Source organism: Sparus aurata, chromosome 13 (genome assembly GCF_900880675.1).
Source record: "Sparus aurata chromosome 13, fSpaAur1.1, whole genome shotgun sequence".
Lineage (NCBI taxonomy): Eukaryota > Metazoa > Chordata > Actinopteri > Spariformes > Sparidae > Sparus > Sparus aurata.
In genome coordinates, this window is record NC_044199.1 from 18,490,217 (window position 1) to 18,510,957 (window position 20,741).

Here is a 20,741-nt window from a genome sequence, read left to right on the forward strand (position 1 = left end):
GTAGCTACACATGATATATTTTCTCATTGATTTGTTGTAACACTCAATAAATCAATAAAATGTATGAAAGAAATGAGCGATCCATGACGAAAGACTGAACATCATAAACATTAGCTGTCAGACTGCTCACAGCATTATCTGGGAAGGGGTCAAAGGCCTCCAAACTAGGAGGCAGTAAGATCAATTTCATATCCAATTTCAAAGATCATCTTTGTCCAGCTACCCCTTGTTTGATCACCTGTTATCACTTGATGGAATTTCAGAAACTCTCATGACAGCAGCTAAATCATCTTCGTGAATACTGAGCAAACATCTGCTGAGGAAGTCGCTTAATATGACAACATTTCAACACTTGTACTAACATTACTGTAGCACAGAATCGTGTGTGGATCGGGTGCTGGAGTTCTCCCATTGTCTAGAGCTCTTTAATATATATTCTATAATATAATAGAACTGATCTAAATCAGGATCAGAATCACATCTTGAGGAGCACACTGACCTTACACAGTCCAGCCATATACAAAGTTTTGACCTACTCTCGTGTCTTACATCACACCAGCAACTGTTCTCTTCTCTGTGGGGTTATGATTTATTGAAAAGCATCGGGAGGTGTCACGCACCACCTCTGTGTGCGTAACTGTGGGCTGAAATCAGTCCACTGAGCACCAGTTAAACACGGCTTGGAGAATATCAACCTCAGCGCACTTAGTCTCAGTCCACTCCCATCTAGTCAGCAGATAATGAGATGGTGGAACACATAAACGAGGCCACACATAGTTCAGTCCATCTACAAACAGCGAAGGGAGGGTGGATGCATAATCTCTGGACACACTCTCCAATAACGTCTTTTAAATGTCACAATCAGTTCTGGATGTTTTTTCCTTTTTTACATTCATAATAATTTTTTTAACAAAGCCAATTTATCACAATTGCAAAGTTGGACGCTGTTATATGTCTTCATGGTAAAAACGTCCGCACTTTGCAAGACTCCGTTGTGAACTTTGCAAACTCATCTGCAAAGTACATCTTCTCATTATTACCTGACTAAATGCCAAAACCTGACCTGACCTGACCTGACAGCTTAAACTGTTTGCCGATTAGAAAACAGAGAACAACTAGAGGCTTCTAATAAAACGTTGCTCTAGAAACTCTAAACTCACAAATGGTTCATTTCAGAGGCAGTGTTAAAATTAATCACATGCATCTGTCTGGACATGCAGACATCCACCATTTACATAACCAATTCATCAAAGACTGACGGGAAGATAATTGAGCCATCCATTAGTGATAACAATCAAAGATTAAAATTCTGTGTGCGTGTGTGTCTGTGTGTGTTTCTAAGCCCACAAGTTTGTATCTGTACACTTGGGCGTACACAGAGGTCTTCACAAGTACATCAGAGCGAACACGTCTCCAGTCTTATCACACATTATGCATGCTGTTTGTACCAGTAATTGATTGCATAACTCCTGTCCTAAACTTTAATGGAGGAAAATAAACAGATGTCTGATGAAGGACAACAGCCTTATCAGCAGCTATCCTCATGAAAGCCGCGGACATTCCTTCCTCACTTTGATTCTCAGCTTTGTATTTTTAAGGAGCAGCACGTGTACCACAGATAACATCAGTCCGCTCGAAACACACACAACACACACAAACTGAAGCTGCAGTTGAGAAAATGTGTGTGTGTGTGTGTGTGTGTGTGTGGGGGGGGGGGGGGGGGGGGGGGGCACACATGCTTATTGATGATTAGAATAAACACCTGACAGATGTAGTACATTTTATATGGTTAAATCTCAAACTTACATGGAAATAATATTACTGCATGTAAAACGGCTCAGCTGCTGCCGACTTACTCAAAACTGCAAAAACAAACAAACAAAAAAAAACACTATAAATATTATCTTATAACCAGCATGGGCTGATATATCTACTGTATAGGGATAGGCCATATCTTTTTTCAGGGCTGACAGAATAAAAGCCGCAAGGCAGCGTGAAAAAAACAGTAATGAACAAACACATGTGCAGAGCATGTTTTTTGTTTGGTTTTTGATTATATAAAAATAGGAAATAGACTTTTTTATGTTTCTGTTAATACTATTTTATGCTGCGTTTATTTCTTGTGGCCAGTTGCGCAGCAGCTCATCAAACTCTTAGCTTAAGTGAAGGCATGCAGTCATGTCAATATTAGGTACGACACCACATATGTTTGTCCTCAAAATAAATCTATGTATTATACATGAAGCACAACAGAATAATGCAACCAAAACTGTTGAGGAAAGTGACAGCCCTCTTGCAAGTATCAATGTACACATGTGCGTAAGTACGCTGTAGCTGTGAAATTACATTTACATACAAATCATCAAATAAAATCAGTATCACTTTTGCTTTCCATGGGATACAAGGTGTGAAGCTTTCTGCACAATATTTCTTTGAATTAAGTAGGTGGAAAATGATGTCACACCTTCAGCTCCACAACTTTCCCTACGGGACCACAGCACTGACTTCTTTGAAGCTTTGTCAGTCATCTCATGTTGCCTTGATGACTCACCTGTATATATATTAGACCTTGTTTAAAGCTGACACTTTACTGACATTCAGCATCAGAGGTGTGGCTGCCGGGCTACCTTCTTTCTAATAGTGCCTTATATTTAAGTCATTTGTCTTGTTCTGCACACTGCCTTGACAGGCAGACATGTTAGCAGTGATCGACATGGAGAGAAATGGGAAAAACAGTTTATAATGACGAGCCGTGTACGGTACTGTCGCCTAGCTTGTAATGACCAGGAAAACTGCTGCAGCCAGCGATTCATGGACAGCTGAGGAAAGTGAGTAAAAGAAGGAGAGTGGGGGAGAGAAAGATGGAAAAAAATTGTAGTTGGCACTTGACAGCTTGGGTCTATTTTTAACAGGGGGAGGAGGTAAAAGACAGATGAGCGACAAGTTTTGGCGGTTAAGGGGAGTTCTGATCGCTTCTCCTGCGCCTCGCTGTGTGATGTCTTGCTCACTGACAGGTAATGTCAGGAGGGGAGATGAGACAGAAACCAGTATTCCTCTGTGGGTTCCATGTGCGTGCCGATGCTGTTATTAAACAGAATCTGTAAAGTTATTTTCCTGATGATCCTGATAGCGGAGGAGGCACGTGGAGAGGGGGAGACTCGAGAGAGCGATTACGGATCAGACGAGGCTTGCCTTTTGTCCTCCCAGAGGATGTGTGTTAAAAGGAGTGAGTGTGTGTGTGTGTGTGTGTGTGTGAGCACACGGATAGAGGGGGTGGGGATATATGAATCTGCCATCGTGATTAAAGCGCTCCCATTGAGGGAATTTGGCGGGAGTGTCGCGGAAACCATATGGGGGTGTGCGACGAGAGTAAGGGAGAGTGAAGTGAGCGCAGCGCATGGTCTCCAAAAGGGACAAAAAGCATGTTGCATCTAAATGAGGATTTTCATCTCATATGACAGTGATGAAGACATTTAATAAGGCCTTTGTGTGCATGTATACATGCAGAATATATGTACAAGTGAGTGTGGCCTACACCATCTGACAGGATCCCTCCTAGCACTAATACATCCACTGATGTTTCATCCTTTTTCCCCTTTAATACCGTTTACTTTCACTGAGTCAAACCTACATCACTGCATATAGGAATTCAAGGTTCTTGGGAATACAGAAATAGAAAACCCAGAGGTCAATTGCCTAACTAATGTAGAATTGCCTCCAGGATGTCATGCATACATCCACATAAACAATCCACGGAAAATATCTGCACAAAAAGTGAGTACTTTGCCTAATTACTCTTAATGTCTGGGGTTAATGGCCTCTCACGGATGGTTGGCCTCAGGAAATCAGTGAACATAATGACCAGTCACTAATGAACACTCAAAACATCAATGATGATACTCAACTGAAAGGCTTTCTGTCTGTTGGCGCTTTCTAAAACGAAAAAGGGCCCATGTCTCCTGGAGTGGCTCAGCGCGACTCTGCATGCGACATTAGAGAAATCTGTGGCTCAAGTGGCGACAATTCTCACAATCCCAGTTCTGAAACACAGTCAGCAATAAGCTAAACTGCCTCAAACCCTAATCCTAACAGATCCTGTTTAGCATTCAGCTGAGAGACTTCCACCTCTTCAAACACATGTGCAGGGGAGATTATGGGGGCTCTGTGTGGCTCTGCTGTACTGTATGTCAGAGCCCATGTACAGTAGTGCTACTGCATACAGATACAAGAGAATAGAGATGAATGAAGGAGTAATGTTTGTGTTTCTGGCAGTAGAGGACACAGCAAAGGCAACTGTGACACTTTGAGGGGGCCGAAATTCAACACAACACATAGCATTCAGTCAAAGTTCTCCTTTCCACTTTCCTGTGATGTACTTGCATGGCAGTTTAGTTGCCATTGTTCTTGGCTGGAGAATCAGAAAATAGAGCTTGCGTCAGACATGTGAGAAAAATAATCTAGCCATTCCGTAGGCAACAGATCCTTGTTTGACTCTCACAATTAACAATGGTTGCATGTGAGGACTAGCTTTGTGAGGGGATTTACTGCAAGTAATGGGAAGTCTCCCTGCAAGGACAAAAATACAACTCAAATAAAACCGCTCCCTTCGAAAAGGACACAGAATCAGTCGTCATTTGAAAACATTATTTAAGTGAAAGTTTATGTAGGTGAAAAGGTCCTCTAGCGAGCGTGGTTATCGTGATTGTAATAGACTGATGATGTCCATGCACAGAAGAGGCCGGAGTGGATGAGTGCATTGGAGTTTAAAACAGGGGACTGCTGTTAGTCTCTGATTTCTAACCAATAGTCAATGTGGGTTGTGTTGTAACCATTGACAATGGTCATTTTAACACAAACCGTTTTTCTGCAAACCCAAAGTCTTTGTATGTGCCTTCAGATAACAGCATGTCTACATGATTTTACAGCTGTCTGTCACATATGTGACTAACATGAATGCATACGCTCCCACAATTAGTCAACTGTCTACACACATTTCACTCACACTATACGTGCATAATCATGACTGTTTTCTATATTTGTGAGTTCTGAGCGCCTCTCCTGTGTAGAAACTGACGCTGATTTGTAACAGATGTGGGATGCACCCAGCACCAAGTCTTTCCTGCTGACGGGAGGTCAGATCAGAATACACTGTATACACTGTAGATAACACGGACAAACCCCTTGATTTGTCATTTCAGTTGGTGGACGTGTTATGGATAAATGGACTGTGCAAATCACTGTCCGTTTGTGTCATGGAGTCTGTCTCAAGCACTTTGGCACATAAGCTGTTGAAAACACTTTTTCTCTGAGGGCTGTTGTCACTTGGACTGAAAATGAAGAAGAGAAATCCAATTATGACAGTGTTGGCGGAGATCCCCCCTACATATTGGAAGAAGGAGCATATTAGCAGCATATTAAAACATATCCACTCCTATGAATGACTATGGGAGAGGGTGCAATGGCCAAAAGAAAGTACAGGGGAGGGCGGCGATCTGGGAGATATTTTCAATAAATAGCAATTATACTGTATATATGACAGAGTGTGGTGAGGATGGGGGAGGGAGGGCTGAAGGGGAGACTGCACCTCTGAGCCATTATTGGAGATAATGACATCAACTGAGCTCTCTCCGGAGTGTAGTTGTGTGTGACAGAAAAATAGATAAGAGCTTATAATTACATACACCACCCAGGGAGGCATGGGCCAGTGGAGAGAGAAGAGAGATGGAGGGAGAAATTATCTGAGAGAATGAGGAATAAACACATCACATTTTTGGGCTGAGGACTGAAGATGAAGGACTGAATTCACACTATAGTCATATACTGCAGACCAACACACACACACACACACACACACACACACACACACATATGCTGGTGTAACAAAGCCCCCCTCCTCTAACCCTCCCGGCTGACCCGAGACTCTGATGCTGATGAGATGCTGGAGCTGCAGCCCTCAGGAGAGATGAGATGAAGGGTAGGAGGAGGAGGAGGAGGAGGAGGAGGAAGGTTTGGACGGAAATGAAGAGGAAAAGAAGAGGGCAAAGAGGAAGAGGACGGAGGAGGTAGAGATTTAATAATGCCGATAAAAGCCACACAGTTTGTTTTTTTTTCTTTCAAATAAAGAGGAGGTATATATTGTATGTATTTATGTACACAACGTACGCTTTCTCAATCACTAAGCAATGACAGCACATTATTAATGAAATGGCTTGAGGTGCAGCAGAGAGCAGAGCCACATTTAATGCAGTGAGTGCTGAGCTGACAGGAGGTCCTGCCCTCGGGAACATCACAGACACAAGCTTGTGAAATTACGTGATCGATAGAGCGGCTACTTTTCCATGCTGGTGGGCATGGAAGTTTAAGGTCTGAGACTACAAAAAACCCTGGCTTACCCAAGTCCTACATGAAAGGCTCCAGTTTCATTGTTATCTCTAATCACGTAGGTGAGCTGAGCTCTCGCTCCGGAGATGCAGAGACCTTTGCTACAGTTTGTGGAGTATCTGGTTGATAAGCTAAAGACAGTTTGGCTCAATCTCATTTCAAATTTTTACCCTTACACCTAATTTTCAAGAACCTCCTTGCCCCCTTACAAGAGTTAGTGGTTCAAATCTCCTGCTATGAAAAGGGACAAGCCCTTAAGACCGTCAGACACCAGCGGTCATCGTTGATGACAACTGGACATTTCTAATATACCATCCTCAGCAGCGTTGATTTCTTTTGTGGTATTGTAACAATCCTTATGGCCCCTAGCAGCGCTTTGTAGGCTAACATTAGCAACCTGTACTCATAACCTGCCACTGCACTTATATCAGAGTAATCAGGTAATGCAGCAGTTTCACTGTTAGAGTTAAGCTAAAAATTGGGCATTATATGCCATCAATGCCAGCAATAAAAAAGTAACGTTAACTAGCTAGCATGTTAGCTCCCAAGACATCAAGAATCTGGTAGTGATATATAGAAAATGACTGCGATACATTGGAAGGACAGAAGTTCATGTGAGCCTCAAAAAACCTCCTGTTTGGAGGGCCATGTGGACCAACACTTCACCCTAAGCATCCATCCCACCAAGAATAAGGACAACCAACCCATAGGCATGAACATGCTAAATAGAGGTGTAGGGCTAAGTGTAAGGGGCACGAGCTGTGGTTGTAGTTTTCTGGGTTGATAGTGCAGTCATTTATCATGCTGACGGATGGTGTTTCTCATCCTGGGGTGTGTGAATGACACCTCAGTCTGTGGGACATGATGACAGACCAAATGAAAGTAGATCTGTTTTCTTTAATCAATGGTGTGTCCCACACAGAGGGAGGTCTCAGGGTGAGGGGAATTATCTTTGGTGATTTCATGGCCCAAAACCTTACATTTGTTGTATTTGGAATAGGGCTGTCAAAGTTAACCCGTTAATAACTCGTTAACGCAACATCCTCTTAACGCCGATGCAGAGAGCCCACCGCTCCCCCACCTCGCCAAGAGCTGACATCACCATGTTTTGATCCCATTTAGGGTAAGGGGATATTTTTTGAGCCTTTTATTTTCCTGAATGACTGAGTGTTAAATATACATTTTCATAAAGCAAGCATATTTGCCCTTTCTTATGTTGTTAAAAGTATTCAGAACATGAAAAAAATACATTAAGGTACATTTAATCGCGAGTTAACTATGGACAAAATGCGATTAATCGTGATTAAAAAAATTTATCGTTTGACAGCCCTAATTTGGAAGTGTGCTGGAAAATGTTGTCAGTAGAGCTTTGCTCATTGCAATTACACTGTACAGATCACCTGTTCATCTTAACTGCCAGTGTGCTTCACAAATGCAATGCTGCGATAGAAAGAACAATCTGGAGCATTTCCACTATAAGACTTCTCTAAAGGCAAATAGTTGTCCTGGTACAGGAAAGGCAGAATTGCCACATATGGTCTTAAAGGATTCATAGTCAAATTCACAATGCAATTTATATGCACCATGTGTAATTGATGGCTTTTGTGTGCTGCCTCAACACTGAAACATAACTATAGTATGTACTGTTATTTGACTTGACAAGTTCTGCACATTTCTTTAAACTCAAATGATTGTGAATGTTGAATTCACGTGATAAATTGAATCTGACTCCTGTGCGACTCCTGCACGGAGCGGACACCTTCAGGTGATAATTTCATTGTCTGTCGTCCGACTAAAAATGAAATGCAATATGGAAGTGGAGGCGGTGGGCAAGTAACGTAATCGGTAGCTGCAAGTATCTAGCTATCTAATGACAATAGAAACAGAATCCCTACCAGCACCTCTAAAGCTCACAAATCAACACATTAAATCTTGTTTATTCAATCTGCACGAAACCAGAATGTAAAAACAACAAGGTTCCATTCCATATACTACACTAGGCTAATAATCTGCTGGCAGTGTCATATGTGGCGTACAGACATGAGAGTGATGTGATTCCTCTCATCTTACCCTGAGCAGGGATGCAGATAAGTATAGTTAAAACTATTCCTGTAAAGAACGTCTCTGACTGAAAGCTTGGATACATTTAATATGATCTTTAAGCTTTAAACAACCAAAATAGATCTGAATGTGATGACTCCTTGATCTGTATGCCTTTGGCCTTTTCTGAGTGTGTGTGGGGGGAGGAGAGGTCTCAGTAATCCTTGACACCAAATTGCACTGTACTGCTTGATCATTACCAACATCCTCCTGAATGCACCTTTCCTCCCACTTGAGCACAGTCAAGTTTAACTAAATACAGAAACGTGTGTGTGTGTGTGTGTGTGTGTCAGGAACATGTTGTACCACTGGCAAAGTGCCATCATGTGGCATACAGTGTGAAAGTAGGGTCAACAGCAGGGCTATCCAATGGGGCTTGCTTTTTAAAACCAGGAAATGTAGACAGACAGACATTTCCAGCAGCCTATTTGAAAAAGGTTTTTGGCTATGGGAAAAACTTGTCCCTGTCCCCTGATCACTTGAACGTTTGGGTTTTCTCAGTGTGGCCTCTGAATGCTGTATTCATTCTTTATGGCATCACACTACTTGCAAACCAAATTCATGCGTTTAGCGTTTGGGGATGGAGGTACTTGTCAAGGCAGGGTTAAGCGAATGTATACAACTGCCAGATTTTTTAAAGTTAGTTGGAGATCGGTCACATGAGAAAATGTTGATTTGTAAAAGATACCAAATGCCTCTGATCAGACTGCCAGACACGTGCTCATTACAGTGTGTGACATTCCTGTTTTTCATGGGGATGCTTTACTCGATTGAGTAAGACTGAGCATCTGTTACCTCTGTGCAAGTCATTCATTTCATGTGTGTACAACAATATATAATGTACATATAACAAGCCCACTGCCAACCCTCGGGTTGACACATGAAATTCATGGAGATGTAGAAAATGATTAAGTAGGAGAGGGGGGTTAAGCTGCATCAAACATGTCTACTTGAGAGCCTTAGACATGATGCTGTAGACCAATGAGTTTTAGCAGTGTTAGTGTCCAGGGAGGGATTTCCCCTTGTGGTATCCGAAGGAGACAAGTGGCATAAACCTAGCATGTGTCTCCCACAGTCTTTCTAAGGGCTCTCCTTCACTCGTTCTGCCTCGCTGAGAACGCCAATACAGCTCTGATGCCCCACAGGTTCTCGGCTTAATAGTCTCAGTATGATGACTTTTTCCACATAGTTGCCTGCCGCCAGTGTCACCTCATACACAATTCCTCCATCTGGCTCTCATTTGGACACTGTAATTATACTTCCGCTAATGTCAAAGACATTTTTCTCAGCACACAGGTGTCAGTTCCTGTTTATGACAAAAGGGATTATGACACAGCTGCCCTGCGTCATTGAGGTAAACGTCGGTATATGACTTGGTATAGGCGGATATTAAAGGAATCAAGGCCAAAAAAAAAATAACTTGATTGGGAAATTCTCATTAATGTTCAAACCATCATCCAGTAACTAAATTGTTAAGAGGGTGAGAAGCATCAGAATGTATCTGACTGAGATCCAGCAGATTGTCAATTGTTTGATCTCAGCTTCTCAGTAATAAATCAGAACAGCACGTCAACCTGTCAGGAAAGACTGTGCAAAGAATAACCGATGCATAACAGAGAACTGATACATGAGTCTGATTTATGCAACCACCATTCGTACCCCAATTCTGCATGAAATGAGAGAGTTCACTGCCTAGACTGAGCAAATTTTCCTGAGGGACACCCTGCAGGTAATGATTTAAAAATAAAAACTACATGCCTGGATACCGCAATATCACAAATCAATGTCACTGTTCTGTCTAATGGACCTTTTTCTTTCACTGCTCAGGAAAACACCTCTATTCAGCACCGCTATTCAACTGTAAGAGCAGGAAGGGAATACAATGGAATACAATGACAGCTTTCCAATTTGGCTTCAGTGACGTACATTGGTAACACACCTATTACTGACACTGCTCTGGATGTATAAATAAGCATGTCCCACAAGAGGACAAATTTAGTGGCTGTTCGATATGGTACGTCAACAATTAAACAGACATTGTTGACCTGTCCATCCCTACGATTAGCCGGAACGGTTTATGTGGGAGCTGTTTTCTAAAAGCTTCTTAAGAAAGACAGAAAAGAGGGGAAATGGAAATAAAACAACACAGCAGCTCACACATGGATACTTCACTGGCAGAGTGTGATTATAAGCTGCCCAAACATTTAAAGAAGAAAACCAGGATTATGTCAATGTTTCTTAAGTCATAAGTGCATCAGGCTCTAACCCCCCCACCCCCACCTAAGTACCTCCAAGTAAGAATAATTTAACACAGGCTATCTTGTCTAAGCCCCTGCCCTCAATTCCCGTCTGTCCACAGCTTTATTTACTTTTTTTTTTTTTTTTTTTTGAAGGACAGGTCAGGAGGATATGTGGCTGCAGTTGTTGACTTCTGCTTGCAACATCTGTCAACGGCACTGGAAGCAAGCTGCGTTTGTTCGCAGCCATGATGTCATCTTGTCTGACTCGGAGGCATGGCTGCCACAAAGTCTTCAGCAATATCAGGCATCTTGAAAGTCCAGTTTTGGCATGGGCGTAACCATGCATTCTTTGAGGGGGTCGTGTCCCCCCCAATATTGAGAAAATGGCAATCTGTCCCCCCCAATATATAGAAAAAAATATGTTAAATATGCACTCTTTTATAAACCCTGTCAAAACATCTGTCTCGTTATTTCTTATTTATTCTTATATTTATTTCCGTTTTTAAGGAAAACACAATTGTGTGAACCCCCCTCTCCCAATTGTAAACTTGGTTGCGCCCATCCTAAGGTATTAAACTGTTCGCCCTCGCGGTGTAATAGCATACTGAAATGGAGCGCACCTCAGTAGCTGAGTCGCTCCCCCATACATGAAAAACCCATTGGTCAAGTTACAGTGATTGACAACCATCAAGCCAATCACAGCCATTTGATCAAACCCACTAGTCCCGGCCGCCCGGGAAAGTAAACAATAACATGCTAGCGGAGCTGCCGTCACTCGCTGCTGCAGACAGCGAACATAGTGGGGATATGAAACTGTTGTTTAACTAGTTCATAATGTAGAATTTTGTCTGTAAATAACTTTGTCTTGCTTCGTGGCATGTTAGCTAATATTAAGCAAGCCAGATGGATTAGGCCAAGCCAGGTAAGCCAGGCAAAGTTAATGGTAACTGACAGATAGTTTTCTAGAAACATCCACTGATTTTGATATTATTCAGCATGATTATGAATGCCAAAAAGGAAGAGGCAGCAGAAGATTGACTTCTTTTTCAAGTCAAATTGTCATGTAAGTGGAGTTATGTGACAGAGTACATTCATATTCTGGCATTAATGCCATGTAGGTGTTAATTTACGTAATTTAAAGCTGTTTGTTGGAGCTTAAAACCTTATTTTCAATGAAGAAAATCTCCTACATAAACTCATCCCTGTTACTGCTCTCATTTGTTACACATACAGCTCCTCCAGGTAATGTCCAGATCAGTTCAGAATAGCAGTGCATGTGTGAAAGGGGCTACACTACTGTACATTGTACACTGTTATTTATGCACTTACTATTTAGCTAAAACAAATAAACTAGTAACACAAGCAGAAAAATCAATGTATTAAATTAAAATGATCATCAAGTTCAGCCATTGTTCTTCTGGTAAAATAATGGTATCTGGTCACAGTGTAGGCAGCACAGAGACACAGGGAGAGGCACGGTGAAAGCAGTGGCCAGGCAGGGACATGCTCTGGAGATACAGATGATCAGGTGAGAAATCTGAATGAGAACTTAAACAGCATGATAACATTAGTTTTGACCTAGGCCTACATGTCAGCAGTAAATAAAACTAGTAACATTGGGCCTGATACTGGCATCTAGGTGAGATATAGAGCAAAACCTTTGAGATAAAAACATTGATTTTCACTTAATGGGAATTTAAAGAGAAGCTTTATATTGATTCTGTAGGAATCCATGCAATTTCACAGAATATTCCTTTACATGTGAATTCAAATGGTCAATGTTGTCCTCAAAACTTCTAAATGTGTGAATTTTCATATATAAAATATCATAGAATTGTGGGAAATGTACTTTAAAAAACAAAATTTGGGGGAAGGGCTCTCATTTGGACCCCCCAAATATCTATACCATGGTTACGCCCTTGAGTTTTGGTAACTGGGGTCCCCTGTGGCTAAAAAAAAATCTTAAAACTTTGACTTCAGGAGACCCTTTCAAAACCCATTAGATAACTGAGACGGGTGTTCAACAAAACAAAACACTTTGCTTTTTTTTGTAAGCAGACATGTTGTGGTTTCACAGCCTTCGTCAAAAATGCAATATTGTCTTCCTGTCCTCCTGAGGTTACAGTGTCAGTTCAACAACTTAACATACCACTTTTGTCAGTTGGCCATTTTTTTCACACAGCACTTTGGGGGTTATTATGTTCTATTTTTCTTACTCTTACAGATAAGTTGCTTATAGTGATGTCTGGATCACAGCAGCCACTACGGATAGGTCGGGTCAGGTCATAAATAACATTCAGATTAATAGACAATGGATTGTGGGTTGGTGAAGTAATACATCATTAATGTGGAAAATATTACATTCTATACAATGTGGACATAACCTCATTTTTTGTCAGGCACAAATGAGCAGACACAAATGAGACTCCAATTACCCTATTAAGAGAGACACATGAGGCGCAGCAGCTTAACTTCATTAATTATTTAAATCTCCCAACATGCCAACGGGATTAGTCAGGATCTAATGTTAATCAATGTTCTGTGCTCTTTTACACATTCGAAAGGTCACACAAAAGGTTCAGGATCATACAGTAAAATTGTTTGGAGCTAAGCAGGCGTCCTGATGAATCCTGAACTCAATCAGAGCTTTTGAAAATTATTTATTTCCGATTTATGTTTTGTTTTGGTAATATTCTTGCACTAAGAAGGACCACAGACATACTGGTATTGAAAAGAAGTAGTTGATTTTTAAAGGGCCTTCCAAAATAAAAGAGGTTTATATTTATCTCACTACTTGTACTAAATGATAAAAAAGTAGAGGTAATTGAATCGAATCATTAAGCCAGTGAAGATTCACTCCTCTGGAGTGCATACTATGCTCTTTTCTCTCTGACCACTCTAACTCGTCTTGCTTCTTTCAGAACACTTCCAACAGCCTTTCCAGGTTCTGTTGACCTCGTTGTTTGGATGTACCATGTCCCTAATATTCTATGTGATAACTTTTTACAATATATAAATTGCTTTTAAATTAACTACATTCTATAAGTTGGATCCTTCTACAGTACTTAAAGTCCCTAGCAGCAATAGTTTTAACAGTTATCATTAGTGGTTACTTTTATACTCCAGAACTAAGCCAGAAGCAGAGTCCGCTAGAAGAAGGGAATACCCAGAAAATTAGCCAGAATGACCTTAAGAACAACCTGATGAGCCTCCCATGGCTGGCTTGGCTTTTAATAGTCATTGGCGAGTGTACAGTCAAAGCCTGGTTACAGCAGCATCACGGGTAACCCCAAATTAGTTGGAGATGAGGATGATGCAGACACTACCTGCTCTTAAGCAATTGAGCAGCACATGCCATCATTATGACTTGGGACAAACCCAACAGAATTGATGATGTCTCTATAAATACACTGTATGTCTGTATTTACATGACGCCTTGTTGAGGGAAACTATTATTGTTGTAAATGGCTAGGACACAGCTGGGAATAACTCTGTTTGTGTAGCCCATATGCAAAACAATACACAAAAACATGTTTTACTGTCCACCAGAGATTTCTATCAGAGCCTGCAGGCATCTCTCCAGCCATCAATCAATCACTCATGGGAGAAAAAATATATAAACACCCTCTGCCCATGCTGGATTCTTCCTTTTCAAGAGAGGAAGACGGGGAGGGACAGAAAGAGCGACAAGGGGAAGAGGAAGAGAAAGATGAAGTCAGGAAGTATGTGTGCCTGTGCCTTTAAGAGTCCCCAGGCCAGGGCCAAATGTTGGGAAAGTCGCCCAGTGCCTTTCTCATGACCCCTGAGGGAAGGCCTTTTTCCTTCTGGGTCCATGGATGAGACATCATAGAAAGCCCAGGAAAGGGACAACCAACATATCTGCACATCCCAACATGTATATCATGGAGGGCACTGAGTCACCACTTCTCACTCACTGTCTGCGTTTGCAGGCACACAATCACATAATTGCTGATAGCACTTCAATAGAAGGTGATTCACAAATTCCTATTTTCATGCAGTCACAAGTGACAGTAACCAATCCAGACATCTCCAAGCAGCATGCTAATAGTTACTGTTACTCATATGCTGCTTTCCCACAGTTTATCTCATGTTGAGACTATAAATGTGTATACTTAAAAATAGTAGTAACTCAGTGAATGTGGGGCAGGAGTTGCAACTTGTCAAACCTCTGATGGTTAGCCTGAACATGGTCTTTAGAGGTCAGAGCAGCCTTTAAAATATGCAGCTAATGCTGGAGTGCTCCACATTCTTTAATCACATCATTAATCCAGTGAATGTGACTTTAATTAAGGTAATATAATTAGATTAAGGTGTTTACATGACCCTGGGCTTAATTGCAGTATTTTTAGAATCAAATTAAAACAAAAAATGAATACAAAGAATCAAAACGACTAGTAAGAGGTGCTACAAAGAACTACAAAGTAACTACAAAGAATCACAACATGACGACAAAGAAATGCAAAATGACTATAAAGAAATGAAAAATCACTTAAAAGAAACACAAAATGACCACAAAGAGATGCAAAATGAACACAGAATCATAAATAACTACAGAGAATCACAAAATGATGACAAGTAGGCGGGCTGTGTAGGAGCAAGCTAAACAAAGAGATTTAACAAATCGTGTTAATGAAAGGTGAGGGTTTCAGATAATACGAGAAATGGAGAAGCTTGGTAAGATTTTGCAGCTATGTATGATGTCCCCTGCACCGTGATGGATCTCTCTTTACCCGTCAGTGAGGATGAACTTGCACTAATCTCCCTTCAGGTTCTTGTTCTCCTGGGCCTTGTTCAGAGTGCCAGTGGGTGTAAATACATGGGATTACAAGAGGCATTGGCACACTTGCACAGACTGACGATTGGACAGCAAACTGCCCCACCGGAGAGGAAAAAGTGCACCGTTGTCATTACGTATGTACTGATAAATCCCTCAATCTCCTTCCTCAAATCAAAATTGCACCAGTTGCTAGGGACACATACATGAGAACCACTGGCTTCAAAACTGCTGTAATCCCAGCTCAAAGTGGAAAGGGGCTTTGCCGCACATCCATTTAGTATTATTCTAAGAAATAGGCAATTAGAGATAAGGCCATAGCTGTAAGTTGGGGCAAACTGCATTCCATGGACCTCCCTTTTACAGTCTGAGGGGACATATGATATATTCTAGGATGAAATGTTGTCAGGGTAACAATAGGGAGTGAAACAGGAAACAAACCAGTGTTGTCATTTTGTCATTTATAGAGTAAGTCAGTGTGCCAAGCTTTAAGCCAGGTTTAAGGTTGCGTTAAATTCATACATGCAGCTAAAAATAACACTTGCAACCCTCTCATTCACCACTCTGAGCACCATCACCAAGCACTGACATTGAAAATCATCAGCAGCACAGCTTTCCTTTCCTCCCTTTCCAATGGAGCCTTTGAAGCTTGTATGGATTGACCTTGTTAAATAAGTAAAGTCCACGGTGGGACCCACCTGGAAAACAAATGAAGATGTTCTTTTGCCAGATGGTGTGTCCAGAATAGAAGAGCAACTGTCCAATCGCCGGTCGAGAGATAAGGCATGGCTTATAAATCGTTGCCTTGAACAACTGGCCTTTGATAATGGACGTCTAGCTTCAAGATTACCGCCTGTGCTCATGTAAATGCTTTCACATCTCACACACACACAGACCCACACACACCACTAAAACACAGTGCCAATGTTAGGAATAAAAATGTACATTGTTCCAGTGCACACTATTGGCGCTGGGAACATCTAAAAATAGTACAAACTGGGGTTGTCCAGACTTCTGGAGACCAAATGTCAATGTAATCACTCAAACCGCTCCACTATTATCCTGTCTAACACACCATCTTTCTAACTATCTGACATATATTAAAGTAATTTAATCAGGCTGTCCAGGCAACATGAATGAGCCCGAACCAGACATTTCTAATGCAAAAATTACCAGCAAGATTTAAATAATACTAGAAAAAAGATGAAATGCTGCCTGTAGATGGTTTTTGAGTTAATTTGCTGAAGAACAATTGACAGGAGGGCAAATTCATCTAAGCAATCAGAACAGAGTGCTTAATTCGGCACACGGCCTATTGAACCTAGGCTAATGTAATCAAATTAGCTGATCCAAACACGACTCTACTGAGACAATTCTAATGGGTTCATGCGTTTGGGAAGCAAATTTAACTATTATGCAATAAAAGTTGAATTCAACAAAAGACATAACTGCTGGGAGGAGGGAAAGAAGTTTGGCATAAAATCAAATTAAGAAAAGTAACAATGAACTGAAAAAGTGAGTGAATCTGTATATTTTCAGCGGTCCTTTCTTGTGTCCAACAGTGTTGTGTGTGTAACCTGTTTCTACCTGAACAATGTACCAGGACACAGTGTTAGTCTTACATCGTGTCTTTAATACACATGGCAGGTAATTATTTATCTATTTGTTTATTTATTTGTTTACAGGATTATCACGTGTTCTTGTGAGTAAAATGTACTATATTTGTTCTATTCTATGGCTGGGCAATATATCAACATAACATTATATAGTTATTATGATATAAGACTTTATATGGTCTTAGGATTTTGGATCTTGTTATAGTATCATGATATGACACTCAAACAAAAACCTTTCCTGGTTTTAAAGGCTGCATTTCAGTTAAGTGATGTACTTTTCTGAACTTATCAGACTGTCATTATATCAATTTTATTGATGACTTTCAAAAATATCACTGTCAATATTCAGTGAAAGTAAAAATAATTCCTACATTATTGACACAATATTAATATCTTTTTGATCAAATTTAATGTCCAGACCTAGCATTTATGAAGTGCTTTTGAAGAGATTTCGCATCTACTATATATTATGTTATCATTAAGAAAGGGAAGGTAGGCGTTTCTTCTTCCTTAAGTATTGTGTAAAAGTGTATTATTTGTCTAGTAAATATCTTTTTTAAATTATACTCCGTAATGAGTAAAATTAACCAATGTGAATGAATGATATTTCATATAACATATAAGCACACACACACATATATACACATACTCTAGTATAAAGAGTATGCAGATGAGTAAGTCACTCAGTCAAAAGTCAGTGTGTGTAGACTTTTTCTTAACGTCATCACAAATCACTCATCAATTTCTTCTGACGTCGACAGTCTGATAACATTCTCCACCGCTCTGATTTTTTACTTTAAACATCAAATGAGGTTCTATCGTGTTTTTAAGAGGACATTCGCTCACTTCCTGCTCTAACGCGCTTGGCTACATCAGGAACACAAGGAGTGTTCAGCTTTCCTGTTGCCACAGGCTGCTATTCATGAACATTTCCTCTCTGTATCTTGACTGCTCAGTGTTTTCAGGACACACCTGCAGGGCGATTGATGGTGAGTCAAACGCTGAGGTCAAGGTCAGCTCCTGTGCTTGTATTGTCCTGGTGTGCTGTGACACTGAATCACAGCCTGGTGTTAAAAAACACCAGATTACTCACAAGGACACATTACTAGCAATCACTCCTTGGAATGCCTTAAAGGTGTGAAAACCATAATGTCATAATAGGGGCCTGCGTGGTAAAATGGTAGCGTTTCTCAGGTAATACCCCTCCCCTCTGGGCGTAACAAGCACGCCTGAGATTGCCTGTGTCAGCGCATGTGATTGTTTTGGCAACAGGGCAGAAAAGCACACACAGGCTTTGGGCAGCCAAGAGAAAAAACAGGCAAAATGTGAAGCTCCTGCTTGCTTTCATGTCTCGCAGGCCGAATGAAAGTCACCAGCCTGTCTGTCGGAACTAATATGCACTCACCTGGAGCAGACAGAGCTGTCTAACTTAAATGGATATCTCCTGTTCTTCCATATGAGAGAGTCTTGATATAAGTCTACGGCCAAGTTTAGAGTGAACCGTCAAGGTATTCATGACCGCCATCAACCCAAAGTGTAGTTTCTGTTCATGCTGAGAGTCGGATTGAGACAAGAGGAACGATAAAATGGTGATTCAAGATTCATGACCAAACGAATATGAACTTACAGATATCCCTTGTTGCTATTTAAAGAAGATGATAGTCTGTTGAATGTACCTCTGCATGACCTCTGGTGATGGAGACGAAATTTGACTCACAAAACTTCTCTCGAGAAAATCTGTCTAGAACATCCTTTGAAAAATCTTCATAATCTTTCCCCGTAAAAGAGTAGAATGATGCTAGACAGCGCTGTTAAAAATTTCACCTGAATTAATCATTTAAAACTCCTCATTCCTTAAAACATTTGCAAAATGCTTGAGCAGCTGTGCCATGCCCCAATTTTTTCTAAATCAAAGACATGGGGGGAAAGTAGGCTGCGTGTACTGTACAGCTATCAGTGAAAGTAGGGGTTTAATACATTGCTAGAGAGAGTGACGGCAGAGCCAATGTTGCAGCGGCTATAAGGGGATTATTCTTCCCTGGAAGACATAATCATGTGTAACACACTTGTTTCAAATCCTGCGAAAAACAAACAGGTGTTTCAGCTTTAAATCCACCTCTCCATCCTATGGCACACATACAAGAGCAAAAACCCCAGACACTGACATTTTCTGTTATTTCTTAATTAGTTATTAGGCTGTGATGGGGATGGTTTCGGTACCAATCATCTGAGAATATGCATGTCACATACTGAAGAGTGGAATGTGGAGATAATTTTTAAAAAGTAGGCTAAAATGGATAAAGTGTACTAAGTGTTGTCACTCCTTCACTTGCTGAATGTGGATACATGGGACACATCATTAGTCCAGTTTTAGGTCTAGTTTTAACATGTTTATAATATATATGTAAAGTATAAATGTGTGTGAAGTGTATGTATTCGTGTATAAAAAACACACCTCTGAATAAATGTGTAAAATGAGTTCCTCACTGACCTGAGAACCCCAGCAGGAAGGTGAAGGAGAGCAGAGTAAGTTTCCTCGAAGTGGTACAGACCTCCATGGTCGCTGCAGCCCCAGTTTCCACTTCTCACCGTGTTAATGTCCTTCACCCAGCTTTATGTATGCGGGCTCTGTGTCGCCTCGGGCAAAGCTCTTCAAGTCCTTCAAGTTTTTTTTTTTCCCCCTCCAATCTCCCGACACAGACCTTCTCCGGGAGAAGGTAAGGGACACTTCAGGTGAAGGGGGGACGTGGACGCCGTCTAATCCCGCCGCCGCTGGAATCTGTCCTCTGAGCTGGTTAATAAAGTGATGTGTGAATTTGGCTCAGCACCTCCGACACTGGGGGTCCTCCGCGACTCTCCTCCTCTTGCTGCTCGGGTGCATCCGCGGCTCCGTCGTTATCGAGACGGCGGCGAGTACAACTCTGCAAGTTGTCATCCTGTGTCCCCTCCTGAGAGGGAGCGAGCGGGGGAGAGAGACCTAGAGCGAGAACGGGGGAGAGAGAGCAGTGCCACCTCAGCGCGCGAGCTGGCGTCGAGTTTGCCTCGATGTGAATGACAAGTTCCGGTGACGAGCTCGAAAGTAAAAACTCCCTGTTCATGTAGAGCCTTTCGGTGAATGCTGTGGGAGACTTCCCGCTCTTATTTTGAAAGCTTAATTCACTGACATCCGTTGTTTTGCCACATGTATTTGTATAGCTTGACGCAGGTACACCTGTCCTCTTGTTATGTGCAGCTGGAAAAACTTATTTTCACGTACAGCTTTAATCATTATTCTGAACATGCTCTAAAAATTATCAGTTGCAGATTTTCACAATGAAGCGTGTGATACAATGACTGTAAAAATGAACAGTCTGATTAGCCTACATGTCAAAAACGATTCTTTGGGGGGGGGGGGGGGGGGGGGGGGGTGTCTCAGTGGTCCTCAAAACCAAAAACATTATGAGCCATAGTGACAGTGGGACTAATACAGGCATAATCCAGTTTCTCTGTGCATATAGGAAAGAGCATGGAAAATTCAGCATGAAGCTCTCAGTCAAGCTACATTTCTATCCAAAATATCTGACAAGCCCACTTACATTTATGTATTAGTCAATGCTTTGGAGACCTGAA

At 41.3% G+C, this 20,741-nt stretch overlaps 1 protein-coding gene across 1 annotated transcript in view; it reads right to left on the reverse strand.

The window, feature by feature from the left end:
* esama (endothelial cell adhesion molecule a) overlaps nt 1-20,112 on the reverse strand; it is a 69,014-nt gene extending 48,902 nt beyond the window's left edge. Inside the window, exon 1 of the mRNA XM_030437727.1 lies at nt 19,624-20,112. Within this exon, the coding sequence (XP_030293587.1) occupies nt 19,624-19,690 (67 nt within the window). The 5' untranslated portion in view covers nt 19,691-20,112. The remainder of the gene's footprint in view (nt 1-19,623) is intronic.
* Between the last annotated feature and the right edge of the window lie 629 nt (nt 20,113-20,741).